The sequence below is a fragment of the Pyrus communis genome, chromosome 7 (assembly GCF_041283825.1).
Source record: "Pyrus communis isolate YQ-2024b chromosome 7, ASM4128382v1, whole genome shotgun sequence".
Lineage (NCBI taxonomy): Eukaryota > Viridiplantae > Streptophyta > Magnoliopsida > Rosales > Rosaceae > Pyrus > Pyrus communis.
The window spans coordinates 22,612,200-22,631,177 of record NC_142571.1 but is presented as its reverse complement, the minus strand read 5'-3'; the positions used below and the strand labels follow the sequence as shown (position 1 = coordinate 22,631,177).

Below are 18,978 nucleotides of genomic sequence, written 5' to 3'. Positions count from 1 at the left end.
GATGGATTGCGGGAAATGGGAGGAACATTCTGTTCTGGACCCAAAACTCAGTTTTTCCTTTCCCTATCCTTAACCTTTTTCAGGAGAATCAATTAACTTATCTAGATTTAAGTCTTAAGGTGCGCCAGTTTATTATGAATGGGACATGGAATAGAGCCTTGTTGAGTGAGTTTGTGGATGAAGAGATCACTAATAAGATATGCAACATTCCTTTGCCGCTCTATGACAAGCCTGACTCTTTATGCTAGGGCTTAAATGCAAATGGTGCTTTGAGCGAAGTCTGCAACTTGGATTCAAAACACCATGATCAATGATGATATGAAGAATAAGCTGCTAAAAAGAATGTGGAAGTTAAATATCCCTAATAAAATTAAAATCATTAGTTGGCTCTTAATCCTAAATAAGCTTCAAACCAGGAGTAAAATTCATAAATTCATTAACACGATCTGTGATATTTGCTTGTTATGTAATGTGTGCCCTGAAGACCAAAATCAGGATTTATCCCTTGTGAGTGTACCAAGCAAGTTTGGACGTATAGTCCGAAAGTGAAACCTCCTGCTAATCAAAGTAATTATAGTCTGGAAGAGAAGATGAGGAATCGAGTTGTTTTTAATAATGCCAAAGCGAATGACTACACTAATGCCAATAAGAAAAATCTTATAGCTAGCAGGAAGCAACAGGGGCTGATTAGATAGCAACCCCCTCGTGGTGATTTCTTCAACTGAACTTCGATGGCTCTGTTAAGAACTCTGCGGCGGCTGCGGGATTTATAACAAGAGACTGCAGCTTGGAAGTTCCATGCATACACATTCTGGGCAATCAGAATGAGCTTCAAGTCTTCTGTCACATTATCTAAACAAGATTTATAACACGGTATTTTCGCTATCGAAGCACTTCTGAATCCTTGTGTGTGTAAAACTACGACAATAATATAACCCCCTCTTTGGGAAAGGGAGCTTACATCCAGCTACATAAAGTGAGAGGGTCAATGCGCAACAAAATTTTCCTCATGGTAACCAACATTATATAAGGTAGTTTATAACTTTAGAACCGAAAGTGACTGGAAACGTTCACGCTCAAAGTCCTGGCTCCTCTCCTCCACAGTGATCTACAAGTCAAAACAGTTTCATCAGATAAGCTACAAAACATGGGTTTGAAATGTAAAGATTCTTTTCGGTAAGAGTGTAATTCCAGGTTGTAGAAACCCTACCTTTGTGAATCAAGATGATTTGCATATGGAAAAATCTATGTGTAGGTAAGCTACACTGGCCATGAAAACGAAGAAAAACGTAGACACCAACATCAGTGGTTCTGCCAGCATAAAGACTGGGTTGAAGGTGTAGTAAACCTGCCAAATAAAGCAAAGGAGAGAGATAGGTTCAGCCACTAATATACATAATATTTTAAGGGTTGTGCAGAGCATACATGTATCGGGACAATATATAAAGAACACGAATCTAGGAAATTTAATTCTGTCACTACACAGCTTCAATACTAAACAACCTAGTGGTTCAGCACAAGTTGTATGACCATTTCGAGGGTGAACATATATATACTAGGTGAGCATAACTGATCCTAGATACGCTCCCACGAATGACACAGAGACAAAGTCAAGCCTTGAAAAGTCCTGCGCACACTTTACATGAATTTAAAGGGCATTAAGTTCTCCAAGTGGTCAGATCAACCTCAAAACTTAATGCCAATATAAGGAGAGCCAAAATTATAATTTTAGAGTTCAGAGTAGCAAAATGCCTCAATAAGTAATTATAATACTTGATAAAGTCCAACCAATGTGAGTGATAGAATAGCCACCTGGAAATGAGAGTTGTGTTCTGGAACTACATTTCTCTTTTCGAGAACCACCACAGTCCTTCCAGCAACATCAAGGTATGAATATTTGGTCTGCAGATATAAGAATGAAAGACATGCACTTAATCACTATCATATAGAAAGAAAAATTATTTTACTTGCATCAAAAAACAAAATTGTTGTACGATTTAGATAATTCCAAAAATAATGAAAAAAAAAAAAAAAAAAAAACATTTTCTTGGCAACGAAAAATAGAGTTAAAATTGCTTCAATGCACTTTACAATTAATCAGCTGTATAGAGAAGGTTTAGAATTATATTATATAATGGTGTTTTTGGAATCAATAAAGGCCTACTATCGGATTACCTCTAGATGTTGCTCAACTGAAAAAGGAACCACAGCAGAAGGATTTTTTGATCCCTCTGGTAGCACAACCTGAAATACAAGAGTTCCTGAATCAGTAAATTAATATTCCCACGTCTAAGGGCAAACAAAATGGAAAAAAATCTGACAAATCTGCAAAATATAGAACATAAATGCAAAAACATAGTACTAAACCCACTTTTACGGTTAACTTGTCTACCACCGTCTCAGCAAGAGGACAACCAAAAGTGAAATTGAGGTATCGCCTGCCATCAGGTGACTCAAAAAGGAAGTCTTCCAGTGGTAACCCGTAGCCAATTACAAATGTAGCTTTCCAACCACCAAATAAAGGATAGCGTGGCTCAATTTCAAGATCCGACTGAAAAGAAGGTATTGAAATAGTCATGATTAATAGAACCAAAATCCGAGTTGTATATGCAAAACATGGGGATATTATTCTGCATTGTTTTTCTGTGTGAACTTCCCCATCCATTTGCTATAATGATATTATGTTTCCAATGGACAGATAAAGAGAGAGCCTAAGAGTATGGCAACAAGCAAGTAAAACAAATGTACAAGGATAGCATCATTGCATATATAAATTGTTTCATTGCCGTGGACAAAAGCTACCTTTAAATAATCTGTACGTAAATGTGAGGATGAGATGTTTCCGATTTCATCTCGGTAGTAGACAGAATGAACCCTAGGAGGTAGTCTGGCTAGAAGATGTTTGAATGAAGAGACACCACCAGCATGTGGCCTAGATTGATAGTCAACCCTGCCAAAAGGAAGCCTTCAAAGATTAATTTTAAGAATGAACAAGAATACAGTTTTTTTATGGGCATCAACATACATATTTATTTCTGTTATTTTTCCTAATAAGCATAAGACAAACTATAGGCTGTTTTAACATTGGTCATCTATTACACAAAGTAATTGCTATCTTTTGCATTCTTCAAACTCAGGTGTCTAATGATAAGTCTCTAAAGTTCGCCTTTTGATATTCACTTGCATAGTCCTTATGATTTATGAATTATTTATTTTGCAAATATAAGTAGCTTATTCAAAATTTTAAAACCATTCACATACTGTTATGTCTTCCAGAAATTAAATGAGGATGACTTTCTTGTATGAGATTGGTTGTCTAGTAAGAGGCCCCTTTCAGTTTGTCTTAGGCCCCAAAAGGCTCAAGATCAACCTTGACCATATATTGGAGACTCAGTTTTTCTTTTAAGTAGGGTGTTTGTATTTATTTATATCCATGTCATACATGGATCCACATACTTGTACAGAAAGCAGGATTTGCAACTCATCAAATAATGAAGAAATAGAGACATTTATGATCAATTTATCCTACAAAAGTTTTACTCATTCAATTTTATTGTATCAAACTTTTTTCACTGACTGCAACCCTTTACATTAAATACACAAGATACAACCAGCAGCAGAGCTTACCTCGAAAATATTCCTTTGTGTCGAGCACCAGCATGTGCCAACTTATAATGCTCTGTGATCTGAAGATTGCCCCAGTGAGATACTTCCACTTCGCGTACAAGCTCCTCAACAACAGCAAAGGCATTGTTATTCTCAAAATGAACAATTATTGGAGAATAAGAGTATGCTGGGCGATCCTTGTATGGCCCATACTTTATTTCGGAACCAGCACGGTTAGTGGACTCCACTCTTGTAAATGATTCCACCCTAGTACTAGGCGTTCTTATAAAAGTAGTCTGCTGCTTGATATAATACGGTGACAATATTATTGCACTATCGCGGTAATAGACCAACTGAGACTCTGATTGGCTTATCTCCGCTGGGAAAGGCTCCAGAGAATGTGTCAATATGTAAAGCACCTCTAGTGTTGCAGTTTCACCTGAATTTAGTGGGTTGAGCAACGAGATAGAAAACGATTTAGCCCCATTTGGTGCATCAGGTAGCTCAGTGGGATTGACTTCCAGGGGAACATAACTTTTCTTTTTCTTTTTTCCAACAGTGATAGCTGCTTTGAGCAATGCTAGGTGATCAACCTGTGTGGGTGGAAAAGCAAGAAGTACTTCCGAAACAGGAGATGTGCCAGTGTTTTCAACCTGAAAGACAACTCCATCAATTTAATAAAATATAAACATCCCAGTAGAGTACCATGAGAAAATTATTACTTTCAAAATGGCTAATCCGTATGATCATAAAGTATGCCTGTCTACAGTGTCAAGTTGGTTACCGTTACAAGCATAGTGTCCCAAACTCGTAGGTGGCATGCCAATTAGTAAAGACTAAAACTCAAAACTATCATATTGTAAATCTATTATCCACATTAAGCCATATTTGGGCCAAAAACAATGGAGTAGAGCATGACAACTTAAATCAAACCTTTATTTGTCAGAAAAATGCTTCTTAAGAGTTAAGACCATGGTTTATAAACATAACGACTCACATCTTCCGGTATTCAAAAAAAAAAAAAAAAAAAAAAAAAAAGTAGTTTATAGTCATGTACACAATAGACAGACAATCGTACAAAGTACATTTAGCATGCCAATTTGTAAACATAACGACCCACAGTTTCCAGAATCCAAAATAAAAAGTAGTTCATTCATCCACATTATGCCAGATTTGGGCAAAAAACGATCTGAGTGCAGCATGAAAATTCAAATCAAAGATTGAACCTAAGCTCAAGCATCCACATTCATGTCGAATACGATAAATGAAAAACATGCACAAAATCTCAAACCATGATAAAGATTTAAAATTCCTAACCCATCAAAGTTTCGAAATTTTCACAAATTGGGTTCAATTCACTACACAGAAAATCCAACAATACAGAAAAATCCATACCTTTAACGTCAAGAAAACCTTCACAATATGGGAGGTCAAGTCAATCTGCAACCCAATAAATTGATCAAATCAAACGTAATTAGATATAATCAAATCAAATTTGAGTATTGATGGAGCGGAAATGAAGGGAAGGAGCTTACTCTGCGCTCGGCGTTAAGGATCTGGAGATCCTGAGGGGAAGAGGAATAAGCGAGCAGAGAGAGATGGGAGAAGATCGACAAGGCTATGACTAGCTGACCTAAGCTTCGCAGTGCTTCCATGGCTTCCGGTGAAAGAGTGTTAGCTTAGCTTGACCTCCAGCGACGACTGATCGTGGTGTATAGTGTGGGGAGCAGGGCTATTCCATGGTATTCAAGCCTTGACCTTGGGTTTCATGGGTCTTGGGCTTAGATGGACCTGTTTTTGGCTGGCCCCTTTTTATTTTTATTTTTGAGCAAACGATATTTATAATAAATTAGTATCAAATTCGTCATTCATAATATTCGAATATTAGACCTCTTAATTACAAATAAAGAGAATTATCGCGGACCATAATAATGAGTTGCAATTGACTGGCTCCTCTTATTAGTTTCAGTACTTTTATTTTCCGACTTTATTGAGGCAAATCGACAGTGAAAAACGTTTTTAGAGCGTAAAAAGGTGATATTTTGGTATGTAATTATTATGGTTCTTAATTCTTTTATCATTATATGTCATAATACATAATTTGTATACAACGAGTGATATTTTGTATGGCATAATCACTTGTCTAAATTGTCACTATATGTCATGTGATACATGATTATTTAGAATCGATGACCAATAAAAAACTATGTGTCTATTTCAATTATTACATATCACGTGATACATAATTGTATACAATTAGTGATATAGAAATTTTTACTATCAATAAGATAAAAAAAAAAAATTGAGCCCAAAGTATATGGCTAATGTCATTTTTTCCTCCTTACATTCACAGTAAATTTTATGAAGTTTATATTGTTACATTGATGCATTATTTGTTGATTTTGAAATTTATAGAAGTATGAAACGTAACTTTTATGTTTTACCACAAATTTCCAATCTTTTATGTTTAAATTTTCTTAGTATATCAATATGTTTATCGATATTTCTCTCGATTACGAGTAACGATATTTCACCCGAAATCAGAACTTAAATCGTTGTTATATGCTAACTTGGTAAGTACTAAGTAGGGGGTAGAATTAGGGAATTCAAAAACCAACCATAACGTGAAAAATATAAACTGTTGAGAAGGGAGAACAGTCGACCATTGCAAATTCTAAAAATGGATAACAACCGTAACCATTTATAAAATATTACAAAAGGGAAGAGAATAATTTTATTTATGATTTGATGAACACAGTACAGTGTACGTACAGAAGAGAAGTCGAAGCGGTTTAGACAATTTTTAATGGGTTCAGAACAGTCGGATATTTTTAGGGAAATTTGGAAAAGTAATCATATTTTAGATTCTATACGGAATTATAGCCATCATTTTAATTTTATGATAATTCTAACCAAAATTTGATGTAAAAGTACTAATATATCTTTAATATTAGGGTTTCTCACAACAAAAACAAAACATTTTTAAACTCTCTTGCAACCTTCTGGTTTCTCACTTTAAAAGAGCACTCTTTGCTGATTTTGCATAATTAAGCAGCAGGGATATTTTGACAAAAAAAAATAGGCAGCAGGACGCAGCAGCCTTTTCAAAATTTTGATACTTCATATCATGGTTTTAGTCAAAACTTTAATGATTTTCATGTTCCAATGCAGGTGAATGTATTATGAATCCTTCCACAAATCAACAAATTGATTTAAGAATTAGAAGCTCCTATAAAGCGACCATATCAGTGTTTCTTTGACACTTTGCATAATCATGTTAGTTATATGTGCTAATTAACTTTTCTCTAAAACTTTTTCCTAATTTTAATATATTTGCAGGTTAGTTAGATGTGCTAATTAATTTTTTTTCCTTCAGAATATGACTCAATTTGTGACCTTGGTCCACTACGGTTGGAGGAGGGTTGATAGCCAATACACAGATGGTCAAGCAAAAGCAATGATAATGTCAACCAAAGTTACTCATCAAGATCTTATACATGGTATATATAAACGTATTCGTGTTAGTCTGAGTGAATTTAGAATCTCGGTATATTATCAATGCATGAGCAACTTAGGGATGCAAAATATGATGGAGATTGTAACAATGACGATGTGAATAGTTGGGTATGTGAAAGTCTTTCTGCAAAACCGACAAGATTCCGTTATATGTCACAACATATCCTCTAAATGAACTTGAAGATGAACACCCAATTGCATGCAGTTCCCCATCACCAACAGTGGCAATTCAAGAGAATGATGACATTTTGGGTGATGAACAACCAAGTCAAGTTCTTCAAGACAATGCCCAGATTAGCGAGACTTCAATAGATGTGAGTTTTGAGACATATTCTCGGTTTTGGTGTTTCTTCAAGGTATTGTGTGTGAATTTTTTAATTTTTTTTCTTCACATGGTTGACAACTGTGCAAATATCTTCCATTAATCACTATGCATTGCAAGTACATGAGGCAGACTTATATCATATAGTTGACCTAAATGCCAAGACATGCACATGTAGAAGGTTTGATCTCGACCAACTTCCATGTGCCATGCAACTGCCGCATGTTGAATTCACAACACATCAGTGTACAATATGTGCTCCAAATTCTACACAACCAATGCAGTTGTGCTATCGTATGCGGATCCCATTTGGCCGGTTGGAAATAAGAATGAATGGAGTGTGCCGGAAGAGGTGCAAAATAAAGTTCTGTTACCTCCAATTAGAAAGTTGTATCTGGAAGACGCAAGACAAACATAATCCCATCTCAAAGGGGGGAAAGGATAGTGAAAAAGTGCAGTTGCTATGGTGGGACATGCCACAATCGCCAAACTTGCAAGAATCCAATTAGACTCCATTCCAGCGCATGATGTAAATGTTTTTCTTCAGAATTTATTACATTATTGGCTTTTATATTTTCAATCACCAATTTAGCAGAAAAACCTCACACATATTTTAGATTAAAAGGGTTTTCGCTCCTCTATTTTTAGATTCAAATTTTGCTTCGAAGATTCAGTTTTTGATTAATTTTTATGTTTAGTTTACTGGGTTATCTTCAATTTTCATGTTCTCTGATTACACTTGAACTACTTTTCTGCAGTTAAAGACTATCATGCTTTTTAAATGAAAAACTGGCTGTTGAAAAGAGATGTCTTGAGCAATCGGAGAAGGGGTACTTGGTAGTATTCAAGAGGCTACCTCTTTTATGCTTCAAGATCTCAACTAATTGTTGTTTTTTCATGGTTAAGAGCAATGGGGACATTTTTGTCATTAAGGGTATATTAGTACTTTTAAAGTAAGTTTTGATTAGAATTATCATAAAGCTAAAATAATGGCTATAATTCTATATAGAGTCTAAAATATGGTAACTTTTCCAAATTTCCCATATTCTTATGCAGTGTACGTACTCATCCAACGTTGGAAGTTACGAAAAAAAATAAATAAAAAATGTGTTCTAGAGAGTGATGCACCAAACAATGCCCTTTTCCCGTAACAGCAGCAACTGAACTGAATTATATCTCTCTTAGATTAGATCCCCCCCTTTGGACTCGGGACCATCTCCAACCTGCCTTTCATCATTGCCATCACATTTTTGTATGATATTCTACGCTTAGCGGCCTCGTTTGGTACGTTGGACTGTTTTGAGTGATATTAGAGAGAGAACAGTGAGATTACTGAGTCGGACATGGCGTGCGTGAAGCTGGGATCCAAATCTGAAGCGTTTTACCTTGATGGCAAAACTTGGTACCTTTTTTTTTTTTTTTTTTTTTTTCCTGCTGCTTCAGGGTTTTCATTTGTTTCTATTTATTGCTACCACATTTGTATTAACAAGGTGATTTCAGGATGCTGGGTTTATCATATATTCATATGTACGACTGAAAATATTTTGATGGTTTGGCTTTAATTATTTGCATTTTTAATTTCTGGTTTCTGGGATTTTCTCATTCCCGTTAGTTTCTTGTAGAAAATTGCTCAATTGGGTTTCTTTTTTGATCAATGATTTATGAATTAATCAAACATTATTAATTGAATCACTGACTTCTGCTAATACTGAGGATGATTAATTGATGGTTAATTTCGTTTTACCAATACTATTGATATGCTGAGGTATATACATTTCACTGTTTCATTGATCCGGGACTGTGGACTGTAAGCATCATTGTGTGTGTGTGTGTGTGTGTGTGTGTGACTCTGCACATTGTACACGTAAATTGTGTATTCTGATGTATTTACCTATGACTAATCATAAGAAAGCTTTCTTATAGTAAAGCACCTTCCTTCCCTTATCATTTCCTGGCATTGTAAAAAAATTTCACTCCGTTGTACTTTGTTATTTTTCTGTAAAGTCACTCAAAGGAATCTGTCATATGTAAGCCGGGATCTGTGATCAATTGTTTTCTTGTGAAGAAATGTTTGAAAATTTACCAGTGGTTGCAGGGTGAACTGATATGGTTAAGCATAATGTACAACTTCAAAGATACAATGTAGAATGTTCTCACGAGTAGACAAGGATAAGAGGAAGGTGCATTGATTTAGTTCATACAGAGATTTAGAAGTATAAGTTTTTGCTTTATAAATTGTTTGTGTTCAAGAGGAAACCAAAGCATGGACTGAGTCTTATGAACAACTGCAGAACCGTAGAAATTTCCACATCGAGACTTGTATCATTGTGACAAGAAACTGTCCTTTTTTTTTAATTTTTTTTTAAGAGCAATGCCTTATGTACTTACATTCATCTGTTTCAATCTTCTCTGAAAATTGTTGACTTAAGTAATATCAAAAGGGTGGTGCTATCTACACATCTCTTTTTACCTTCCACACACCCCCTGTTAATTTCTATTATTTGATCCTCGTCAATTATTCAATTCGAAGGCCGGAAATTGATAAGTGTGTAACAAGTGGGGTGTGGATAGCACTACCCTATCGTAAAGTGTATGACTTAACCTTGCTAGTTTTTTGCTAATGCTTTCTTGCCAGGCGGGTTTTATGTGGTTTGGGATTGAAATTGAATTTTTGTATTCTTTTGTCACATAATTTTCTGCTCTCTGCTGTTAAAACTCCTTCATCCTTGATCCTTTTGAGGTCACTGGCCTGCTTGAAACCTGTTGCCCACTTTTGCTTCATGTAGCGATTGTTATATGCACATCTGCACATTCTAGTCGTCATTTTTCTGTCAGAAGATCCCTCAATGGCCTTTTTTTGAGGATAAAAGATAAGTTTCCGATAGCAGTTGATTTGAATGGTGAGATCAATGTACATTCTCCTTGATTTACAAAAAAAGAAAGCCTAATTAGCATACAGAGAAAAAGATTTCAGGCAATGTAACACAAGTGAAACAGACGAGTGAAAACCAAACTTCGACGAGACAAATATTATTTCTGCATTGATGTCAATGTTTGTGCATACCTTGTTGCTCTCTTACTATTAAAAAAATACGTAACAGTTATGCCTTTGTTAATAAGTTCGACCTCTATGTCCTTTGTCTTCTGTACTTGAGAATAAGTATTCTCTTTGGCAGGCTTTGCTCAACTGGACTTGCTAGTGATGTCATTGTTGAAGTTGAAGAAACGTCCTTCCATCTCCACAAGGTGAAATTTACTTGTTCAAGCTTAAAATTATGTTGTTCTTTCGTTTCTCATCATGAACTCTACACAATATATTAGTACTAAGAGTTCGTTTTGAAAATTAAACGCCTATCCTTTACCTTGCCTCTCAAATTATTGTAGATTTTATTCCATTGACTATATATGCGGCTCTGTGTTTTCTTTCGTGCCTATGCTCATGAGCTTTAATTTTTCTACCTTGTTCGATATATCCACCAGTTTCCATTGCTATCCAGATGTGGATTACTAGAAAAAATTATTGGAGAACTTTCTAGCGAGGATGATCAGAAATGCATAGTGCAACTGCATGACATTCCAGGTGGAGCCAAAATTTTCTTGCTGGTAGCCAAATTTTGTTACGGTGTAAGAATAGAACTGAACGCGTTGAATGTAGTTAGTGTGAGGTGCGCTGCTGAGCATCTTCACATGAGTGAAGAATATGGAGAGGGAAACCTCATCACACAAGCAGAGGATTTTCTAAACGAAATCTTCAGCAATTGGAGTGACTCCATTAAAGCACTTGAAACCTGCGAAGAGGTCTTGCCTCATGCAGAAGAGCTTCACCTTGTTTCGAGATGCATCAATTCATTGGCAATGAAAGTGAGTACCGATCCAGGTTCATTTAGTTGGCCTGTGTCGGGAAAGGATGCCTTGCAGAGCTCAGAGGGTGCGGTGTTTTGGAATGGAATATGCACAACAGCAAAGCCACATCCAGTCAGTGAAGATTGGTGGTATGAAGATGTCTCATTTCTGAAGTTTCCATTTTTCAAGAGGCTGATTCGAGCGGTTGAATTAGGAGGCATGAACCAAGAGAGGAAGGCTGGCTCCATAATGCACTATGCAAAGAGGCACCTTTCCTTGTTGGGTAGGCAATCGAGTTTCCATAATGGAAATCGTGCTGCCCCGTTATCAACTGTTCCTGCTGCATCTGATGGAGAGCAAAGGACTCTCCTTGAGGAGATTGTGGGATTACTTTCTGATCAGAAGGGCGTTGTGCCAACGAGCTTCCTGCTTAGGCTTCTCCGAACATCTATGATTTTGCAAGCTAGTGCATCATGTTGTGAGAGCTTAGAGAAACGAGTTGGGGCTCAATTGGATCAAGCAGTTCTTGAAGATCTTCTGATACCAAACATGGGGTACTCAGTGGAGACCCTATATGATATTGACTGCGTTCAGCGGATTCTTGACCACTTCATTCTCATGGACCGTGATTCAATTGATTATACTTCTAGCTGTATTGTTGATGAGGGCGTTTCTCATTCACTGACTGCAATAACCTCAGTGGCTAACCTGGTTGATGGATATCTGGCTGAAGTTGCACCTGATGTTAACTTGAAACTGCAGAAATTTCAGTCGCTAGCTGCTGTTATCCCGGAATATGCCAGACCATTAGATGATGGAATTTATCGCGCCATTGATATATACCTCAAGGTAAAGATGCTCTAAATTCTGTTCATACTCAAGATTATTTGATAACTTAAGCGCTGCGCATGTTTGGTTCTTGTAGTTTTGCAATTGAAAAATACAGGAACGAAAGTGGAAACATTGCGTACTACAGGGACTTGAAAACATGTTCACTTTTGGATATTGCATCCATTGAAATGTTCATATTTAATTACTTCTTCAACATATTTAATCTGTTTGATAACTTTTTCTGACTTAGCATTCCATTGCTAACATTTTTCTCAAGTTCAGGCCCATCCTTGGCTGACAGACTCCGAGAGGGAACATATCTGCCGGCTCATGAACTGCCAGAAGCTCTCATTGGAAGCCAGCACGCACGCAGCGCAGAATGAGAGGCTACCGCTTCGCGTCATCGTCCAAGTTCTATTCTTCGAACAGCTTCGCCTGCGCACATCAATTTCCGGTTGGTTCTTTGTATCTGAGAACGTCGAGAACTCACAAAACCAAAGTAGAAATCTTGCGCTTGCTCGAAATGAGGCACGTGCTCAAGCTGGCACTGTGCGCGATCATGTTGTAACAGTTGATGACATGAGGGAACGAGTTTTGGAGCTCGAGAAAGAGTGCTTGAGCATGAAGCAAGAGATTGAGAAGCTGGTGAAGACAAAGGGGAGTTGGAACACATTCTTGAAGAGGTTTGGTTTGAGGCTCAAGTTAAAATCTGATGCAAAAAAAGCACCCAAACCCTGCAGTAATTCCAAAGAACAACCAACATCTATAGGTCCACTTGTGAATGGAAAACAAAATTATGAAAATAATAAATTAAGAGATTGATATTTAAAAAACTCGAATTTTAATTCAACTTTGTTTTTATTTATTTGGGATAATTTCTTATTCATTTTTTCCTACCCCTTTTTGTTCTATTTATTTAATGATTAGTGTAGTGTTTGCTCTAGGATATGCCTCTGTAATTATACTTTTTGTATTACATATAATTTTCTCTTTCTCAATTATATAATGTTCATCTGCCAATGTATGTTCTTTCAATACGCCAATTTTTTTTTTCTTTTCTTAATTTCAGCCCCCAAAACCATTGTTTTATTAATTGAACAATTACTTATTTGTTTATTCGTCTTGATAAATAAAATTGAAAATGACCACCTTGGTCATGTTGGGATTTTATTTTCTTCCAATTATGCCTGATATTTTAATTTCGTAATCAGATTTCTTGTTCATACATTATTTCACTCTAACGAGTATATGTTGAAGAGAGAAAAATTCAAACTCGGTAGCATTTCAGTTCTAACTAATGTGGTTGTACCCGTTAATGAAACCTACCAAAGTTGTCTAGGTGAAATATAAACCAATATTAGGGGTGGTTTCGGTATGGTTACTGTGACATCCCGTCCCAAGTTTCATTTTAACGTACGTGTGAATTTACGATTTTATCCCCTAGTTCGTTACTTTACGTGTAGTTTTGTGTTGTGTGGTGTTGTAGGACCACACACACACTCATACACTCTCTTTCCCTCCCGGGATTCCCTCATTCCCTGTCTCTTCTCTGTCTCTCTCTCTCTCCCCGAGTTCTTCTTCTTCTTCTTTCTTTAACATACGGACCACACACAAACATACTCAAACCATAGCAAATCGAGGAAACCAAGGGTGTAGTTGTGCTGGTGAGGCTGAGAGGAGTCCAGTGGTGCCATTTTCAGGTAAGAACTTCGACGTTTTCACGTCTATATCGCCATGTCCGTTTTAGTTACTGTTCATGCAAGATTAATTTAGTGAGTTTTTGGACATTTGAAGCTTATATTTGTGTTTGTGAGGTTCCCAGGAGCTTGGGAGTAGCTCGTTGGGTGAATTTGGACGTCAGGATCGTTGGATGTGGAGTTGGCCGAGTTTTGAAGATTTGGACAGGTATAATCTCGTAATTTTAGGCCTTAAAACTTGTTGGGACATGTTCTACTAGCTCTAGGGTTGATTTTGGTGCAAGAAACGTGGAAAAAGGTGGAAAAACGAGCGAGAAATCGTGATTTGCAGGTTTTCCGGCGACGGCGACGGCGCCGGCGTCGGGGACTGATTGGAGAAGGAGACGGAATATTCCGTCAAAGTTGACGGAATATTCCGTCAAATTGACGGAATATTCCTGACGCCGTTAACGGCATCTGGTTAGGTTTAACGGAATATTCCGTTAGTTCAACGGAATATTCCTGACGGCGTCCCTTGACACCGTCAGTGTGCATGGCACGTGGCCGCGCGTGGGGGGCGCGTAGGGCCGTGCTTTGGCCGGCGCGTGGGGGCGCGTGCGGCGGAGGAAAAATATTCTAAAAATATGGTTGTGATCCTGAGGTTGTGTAGAGCACGTTGGTATATTCAATTGTCCATTTTGAGCAATGTATGAGAAGTTATTACGAGAAGTTGGTTATGTGCTTTTAAATTAACGTTTTCGTAGTTTTTTCGCGTATAGGTGATTCGTATTCCGAGGACGAGTGTACACACTCGAGGCAGGGGGGCTACGACCCTTCCACTTATCAGTGAGTGGGCTTTTGTTTTCCGTATATACCTATATACATTTAAATTCCCAGAAATAGATTAAAAAGAGTAATTGATTTATGCCATGCACTTTATTATTATCGCTTATGCATCATCACATGCATTAGTAGCGGCATACATTTATATATGTGTATTTGGTGCTGTGGACGCACAGGTAAGTGCCAGGTAAGTGGTATTCATGTTTGTATTCAGTAGTAGCTTGAGATGATTAGAGAGCTCATAATCTGCACCCCCGGTGTTAGTGCTCCCGCCCGTGGCCAGGGTACAGTCCTTCACGTGATGTTCACCCGCACCACACGCTCAGCTTGGATCCAAGTTAGGTGCACAGTCTTGTCGTACAGACCACATTAGGTGGTTCCGACTCGTAGGTGACCCGCGATTATTCACACAGTCTTCACGTGATCGTAGCACTAGAGCGTATATATTACACCCAGTCCTGTCGTACAGACCACATTAGGTGGTTCCGACTCGTGTGCAGATTCAGTTATTGAGTTGAGATTGGAGCTCTATATGCAGCCGTACAGGTCACGTTAGGTGACTCCCGGCTGCCAGATTATATGTTATTGATGTGAATTACGCTTGAGCATTTACATTTGATTATGAGATTCCGTTGTGGCATATTCTCGAGCATGAATGGCATATTTTGGAACATGATTGGCATAACTATACATACGTATATATATGTTCATTTTCTGGGAAGTATACAGGTTTTACGGCGAGGGGTTAGAATGTATTTTGCTAAAGAGTTTTCAAAGAGCTTTGTTTTTGCCCACTCACGCTTTTGTTTTTGCGCCCCTCCAGGTTCTAGTGGTCTAGCAGGTTCGGTGGTTTTTCCCAGAGGGCGTCCCGGCATTTCTGACAGACACTCACCATTGTAGGGTCACCGTCGGGTGTATTTATGTCGTATCTTTTCTTTCGGACTGCTGTAGACTTGCTCTGAATTTGTGTCTCACATACGCTAGCACTTGTTTTAGTACTTTGTATGCTAGTTTTTAATTATTCGTACTTTTATATTACTATCATAATAGCTTTCGCACGCGCACATGGCTACGTCACCTTCGTGTGACGGCCAGCACTCCCTGATCTCGGTCGGGGTGTGTCAGTTACCGTACCAATTACCATACCAAACTTTTGATATGGCAAAATCTATTATCATTACCATACCAAACTTTCAGTATATCGAATTTCAATATGACAACTAGTTCGGTTGGCATGATAATGGTAATTGCCACTTTATTTTAGGCCCAATTTTGATTTTTTTTTTCTATCGAATTCAGGGCGCAAACTTTTTTTTATTTCTATTTTTATGGCTTTGTCTCATATATGGTCGCCTAAATTACAAAACCCAAACAGAATCCCTGCAGTGAGAAACCACAGGCAACAAGCAAAGGCAAGAAGACCAACACCAATCCTTGTAGAGAATGACAGATAGAGTGTGTTGAAGAGAGAAAGTGTGGAAGGAATGAGAGGCAATGAAGGGCTTTTTCTTAAATATTATAAATATATATATATATATATATATATATATTATAAGGTGCGGTTATACGATCAGTAATGGTATCGAATACAATATCGTGCCAAAAAATTTTGGTTTAGTACAATACCGTGCCATTACCAATTGGCACAAAATCGGCATGATACGGCTAGCATAGTAATTTGGCATAAATTCCACTCCTAACACACACTATGTTTGGACAAAGAAAATAAACATGAAATTTTGACAAAAATCAGAATTTATAAATTGACATGCTTCAATTCTATTGTTTGGATTCATAAACATAGAAATTTAGAATTTTCACATGAAAAAAAAAACTTGGAATTTGGGACCTCTAGTTCCCAAGTTTAAGCTTCATGTAAATAAGTGTCATTTCCAAATATTTTATTTTATTTATTTATTTTTTTCTTTTTTTGGGTTAGCCAAACAAGGAAATTCACAAATTCTAAAATATAGAATTCCGTCAATTCTATTTCCATCATTTTGAACCTGGTGGTTGCTCACTCTTTGGTTAGTGATTCACCGGCCACTACATCGATGAAGAAACTCTCCAAAATCTGCTTTTTGATCAGTGATTCACCGCCCACTACATTCAGGGATCCCACCTTATTCTCAAACCTGGCGGCTCAGTTGATTGGCACTTTGGTAGGCTCATCTTGCATACAAATTCTGGGGGTCCCAGGTGCTGCATCCACCAAGAACATTTCTTCCCTTAAGCGTAATTTCTTATTAATTAGTTTTAAATTTCCTCATCTAAACATAGTATAAGGGAGATTCAAATGCAGCTACATATCCGCTCTAGCCATATGAACATGCACATTAAATAAAAACTACAAAACTTGTCCAAACAGATGTAAATTGAGAGGGAGATTTAAATGCGGTTGCATATTTAAGTCGCCATGTCCTGCAGACGTACTCATATTATAGCATGTGTATCCATTCAATGGACTTTTACAATATGTTCATGAAACCCACTCTGAGTTTTTTCAATCAATCTCACCACGTGACTCAATTGAAGAGGTAATTCTTCTTATACAACTTATCTTCTGTTTTAAAAAAGAAAATTCGAAACTTGATACAAGCGTTTAAAGGAATCCAGCAAATTAAAAATGCCATCAAAACTTACATAAGCTTGATACAAGCGTTTAAAAGAATCCAATAAATTAAAAATGCCGTCAATACCCACTTTAAGTTTCTGATACGGCACAAAGAAGTAATTTATCCACTGATTAATTATAACTAATTTATCCACTGATTAATATTATACTCTATGTCCATGACACATAACCAATTATGAAAATTAGTAACTCGACTGGGGAAATTCAGACACAGTGAGATAATTAAAAAAAAACCCAAAACCCTAATTAGCCGAACTTAGTGGATAAGTTTCCGACAAGACCGAGTATTTATATGTTTTTAGTGTAGAACTTTACAGAACTAAGAGAGAGAGAGAGATTGCAATTGTTAAAGAAGAAATCATTCTCATTAACCTTATCTGCAGGATACAAGGAATATATATATATATATATATATGTCCATAAAATATCTAACTAATGCTGAGTCATCATCAATACTGTAGCTTAACAGCTAAGCTAAGTTCTAATCTAGTTCTAATCTAGTGCCTTATGCTCATCATAGTCTGGTGGTCCTTCACTATCCTTAATACACCCCCTCAAGCAGAAGGAAGGGGATCGAACTGAGAGCTTGAAGCGAAGTTGGGCAAATCTGTCAGCAGGTAAGGACTTAGTGAATATATCTGCAATTTGAAGCAACGAAGCCACATGATGAACATGAACATGGCCCAGAAGAACCTTTTCTCTGATGTAGTGATAATCAATCTCGACATGTTTTGTGCGGGCATGAAAAACCGGGTTGAAGGCTAGAGCAATGGCACTTTTGTTGTCACAGAAAATTCGTGGAGTTTGAAGGAGAGGAAAGGAGATATCTTGCAGGATTTTGCAAACCCAGCTAAGCTCGGCAGCAGTATGAGCCAGTGAGCGATACTCTGCCTCAGTAGATGACCGAGCGACTGTGCTTTGTTTCTTGGCACTCCAAGAGATGAGATTAGGACCCAAGAACACACAATAGCCACTAGTGGAACGTTTGTCCACAGGGCATCCTGCCCAATCAGCATCCGTCCATGCAGTGAGAACTTGCTTGCCTTTAGAAAACCATAAACCTGAGTCAATAGTACCCTTCAAGTAGCGAAGAATCCTTTTAACAGCCTGCAAGTGAATCGTGCGAGGACTATGCATGTATTGGCAGACTTGATTGACTGCAAAGGCCAGATCAGGGCGGGTCCATGTGAGATATTGGAGAGCACCAACAGTGGATCGATAAGAAGAAGGATCAGGGAGAAGACTACCAGAGTGATCCAATTTGGTGGAACTAACAGGGGTAGAACAGGGTTTGACTCCAAGCATATCAGTTTTTTTGAGTAGATCCATAGCATATTTGGATTGATTGAGAAGTAAACCTTTGGCAGACCTGTGAACTTCAATGCCGAGAAAATAGTGGAGCTCACCCAAGTCTTTGACGGGAAAGAGAGATTGCAGTTTGGATATAATGGACTGACAAACTGGAGGAGAACTCCCAGTGATGATAATATCATCAACATAAACCAGTATGAAAGTGATGTGAGAACCTTTCTGAAAAAAAAGACTAGGATCAGAGGGTGATGAGGAGAAACCCAAGGAAAGAAGGACACTGTAAAGAGCTTCATACCAAGCTCTGGGAGCTTGTTTAAGGCCATAGAGAGACCGTTTGAGTTTACAAACATGGTGAGGGTGAGACTGATCCACAAACCCAGGAGGTTGAACCATGT

At 37.6% G+C, this 18,978-nt stretch overlaps 2 protein-coding genes across 2 annotated transcripts; one reads left to right on the top strand and one right to left on the bottom strand.

Moving 5' to 3' along the window:
• Positions 1 to 591: 591 nt before the first annotated feature.
• On the bottom strand, positions 592 to 5,393 carry LOC137734837 (dolichyl-diphosphooligosaccharide--protein glycosyltransferase subunit 1B). The gene is made up of 9 exons (XM_088696588.1): positions 5,142 to 5,393; positions 5,002 to 5,046; positions 3,628 to 4,259; positions 2,803 to 2,950; positions 2,372 to 2,551; positions 2,176 to 2,244; positions 1,813 to 1,902; positions 1,211 to 1,348; positions 592 to 1,108 (listed from the first exon to the last, which is right to left on the bottom strand). Exons 1-8 carry the CDS (start codon positions 5,259 to 5,261, stop codon positions 1,220 to 1,222), a joined length of 1,413 nt encoding a protein of 470 aa, XP_088552714.1. The 5' UTR covers positions 5,262 to 5,393; the 3' UTR covers positions 592 to 1,108; positions 1,211 to 1,219.
• Positions 5,394 to 8,645: 3,252 nt separating this feature from the next.
• Positions 8,646 to 13,057, top strand: LOC137734403 (BTB/POZ domain-containing protein At5g03250-like). Its single transcript, XM_088696586.1, has 4 exons — positions 8,646 to 8,846; positions 10,621 to 10,690; positions 10,925 to 12,136; positions 12,401 to 13,057. The coding sequence occupies exons 1-4, from the start codon at positions 8,788 to 8,790 to the stop codon at positions 12,938 to 12,940; spliced, it is 1,881 nt and encodes a 626-aa protein (XP_088552712.1). The 5' UTR covers positions 8,646 to 8,787; the 3' UTR covers positions 12,941 to 13,057.
• The last annotated feature ends 5,921 nt before the right edge of the window (positions 13,058 to 18,978 follow it).

What these genes read in the sequence shown, in the direction of transcription:
- LOC137734403 (XM_088696586.1), top strand. Translation starts at nt 8,788, where the DNA reads ATGGCGTGCGTGAAGCTGGGATCCAAATCTGAAGCGTTTTACCTTGAT. An exon ending in TACCTTGATGGCAAAACTTG is followed by an intron (nt 8,847 to 10,620) that starts GTACCTTTTTTT and finishes TCTCTTTGGCAG; the next exon opens with GCTTTGCTCAACTGGACTTG. An exon ending in CCATTGATATATACCTCAAG is followed by an intron (nt 12,137 to 12,400) that starts GTAAAGATGCTC and finishes TCTCAAGTTCAG; the next exon opens with GCCCATCCTTGGCTGACAGA.
- LOC137734837 (XM_088696588.1), bottom strand. Translation starts at nt 5,261, where the DNA reads ATGGAAGCACTGCGAAGCTTAGGTCAGCTAGTCATAGCCTTGTCGATC. An exon ending in TCCTTAACGCCGAGCGCAGA is followed by an intron (nt 5,047 to 5,141) that starts GTAAGCTCCTTC and finishes ATTGGGTTGCAG; the next exon opens with ATTGACTTGACCTCCCATAT. An exon ending in TACGTACAGATTATTTAAAG is followed by an intron (nt 2,552 to 2,802) that starts GTAGCTTTTGTC and finishes CCTTCTTTTCAG; the next exon opens with TCGGATCTTGAAATTGAGCC.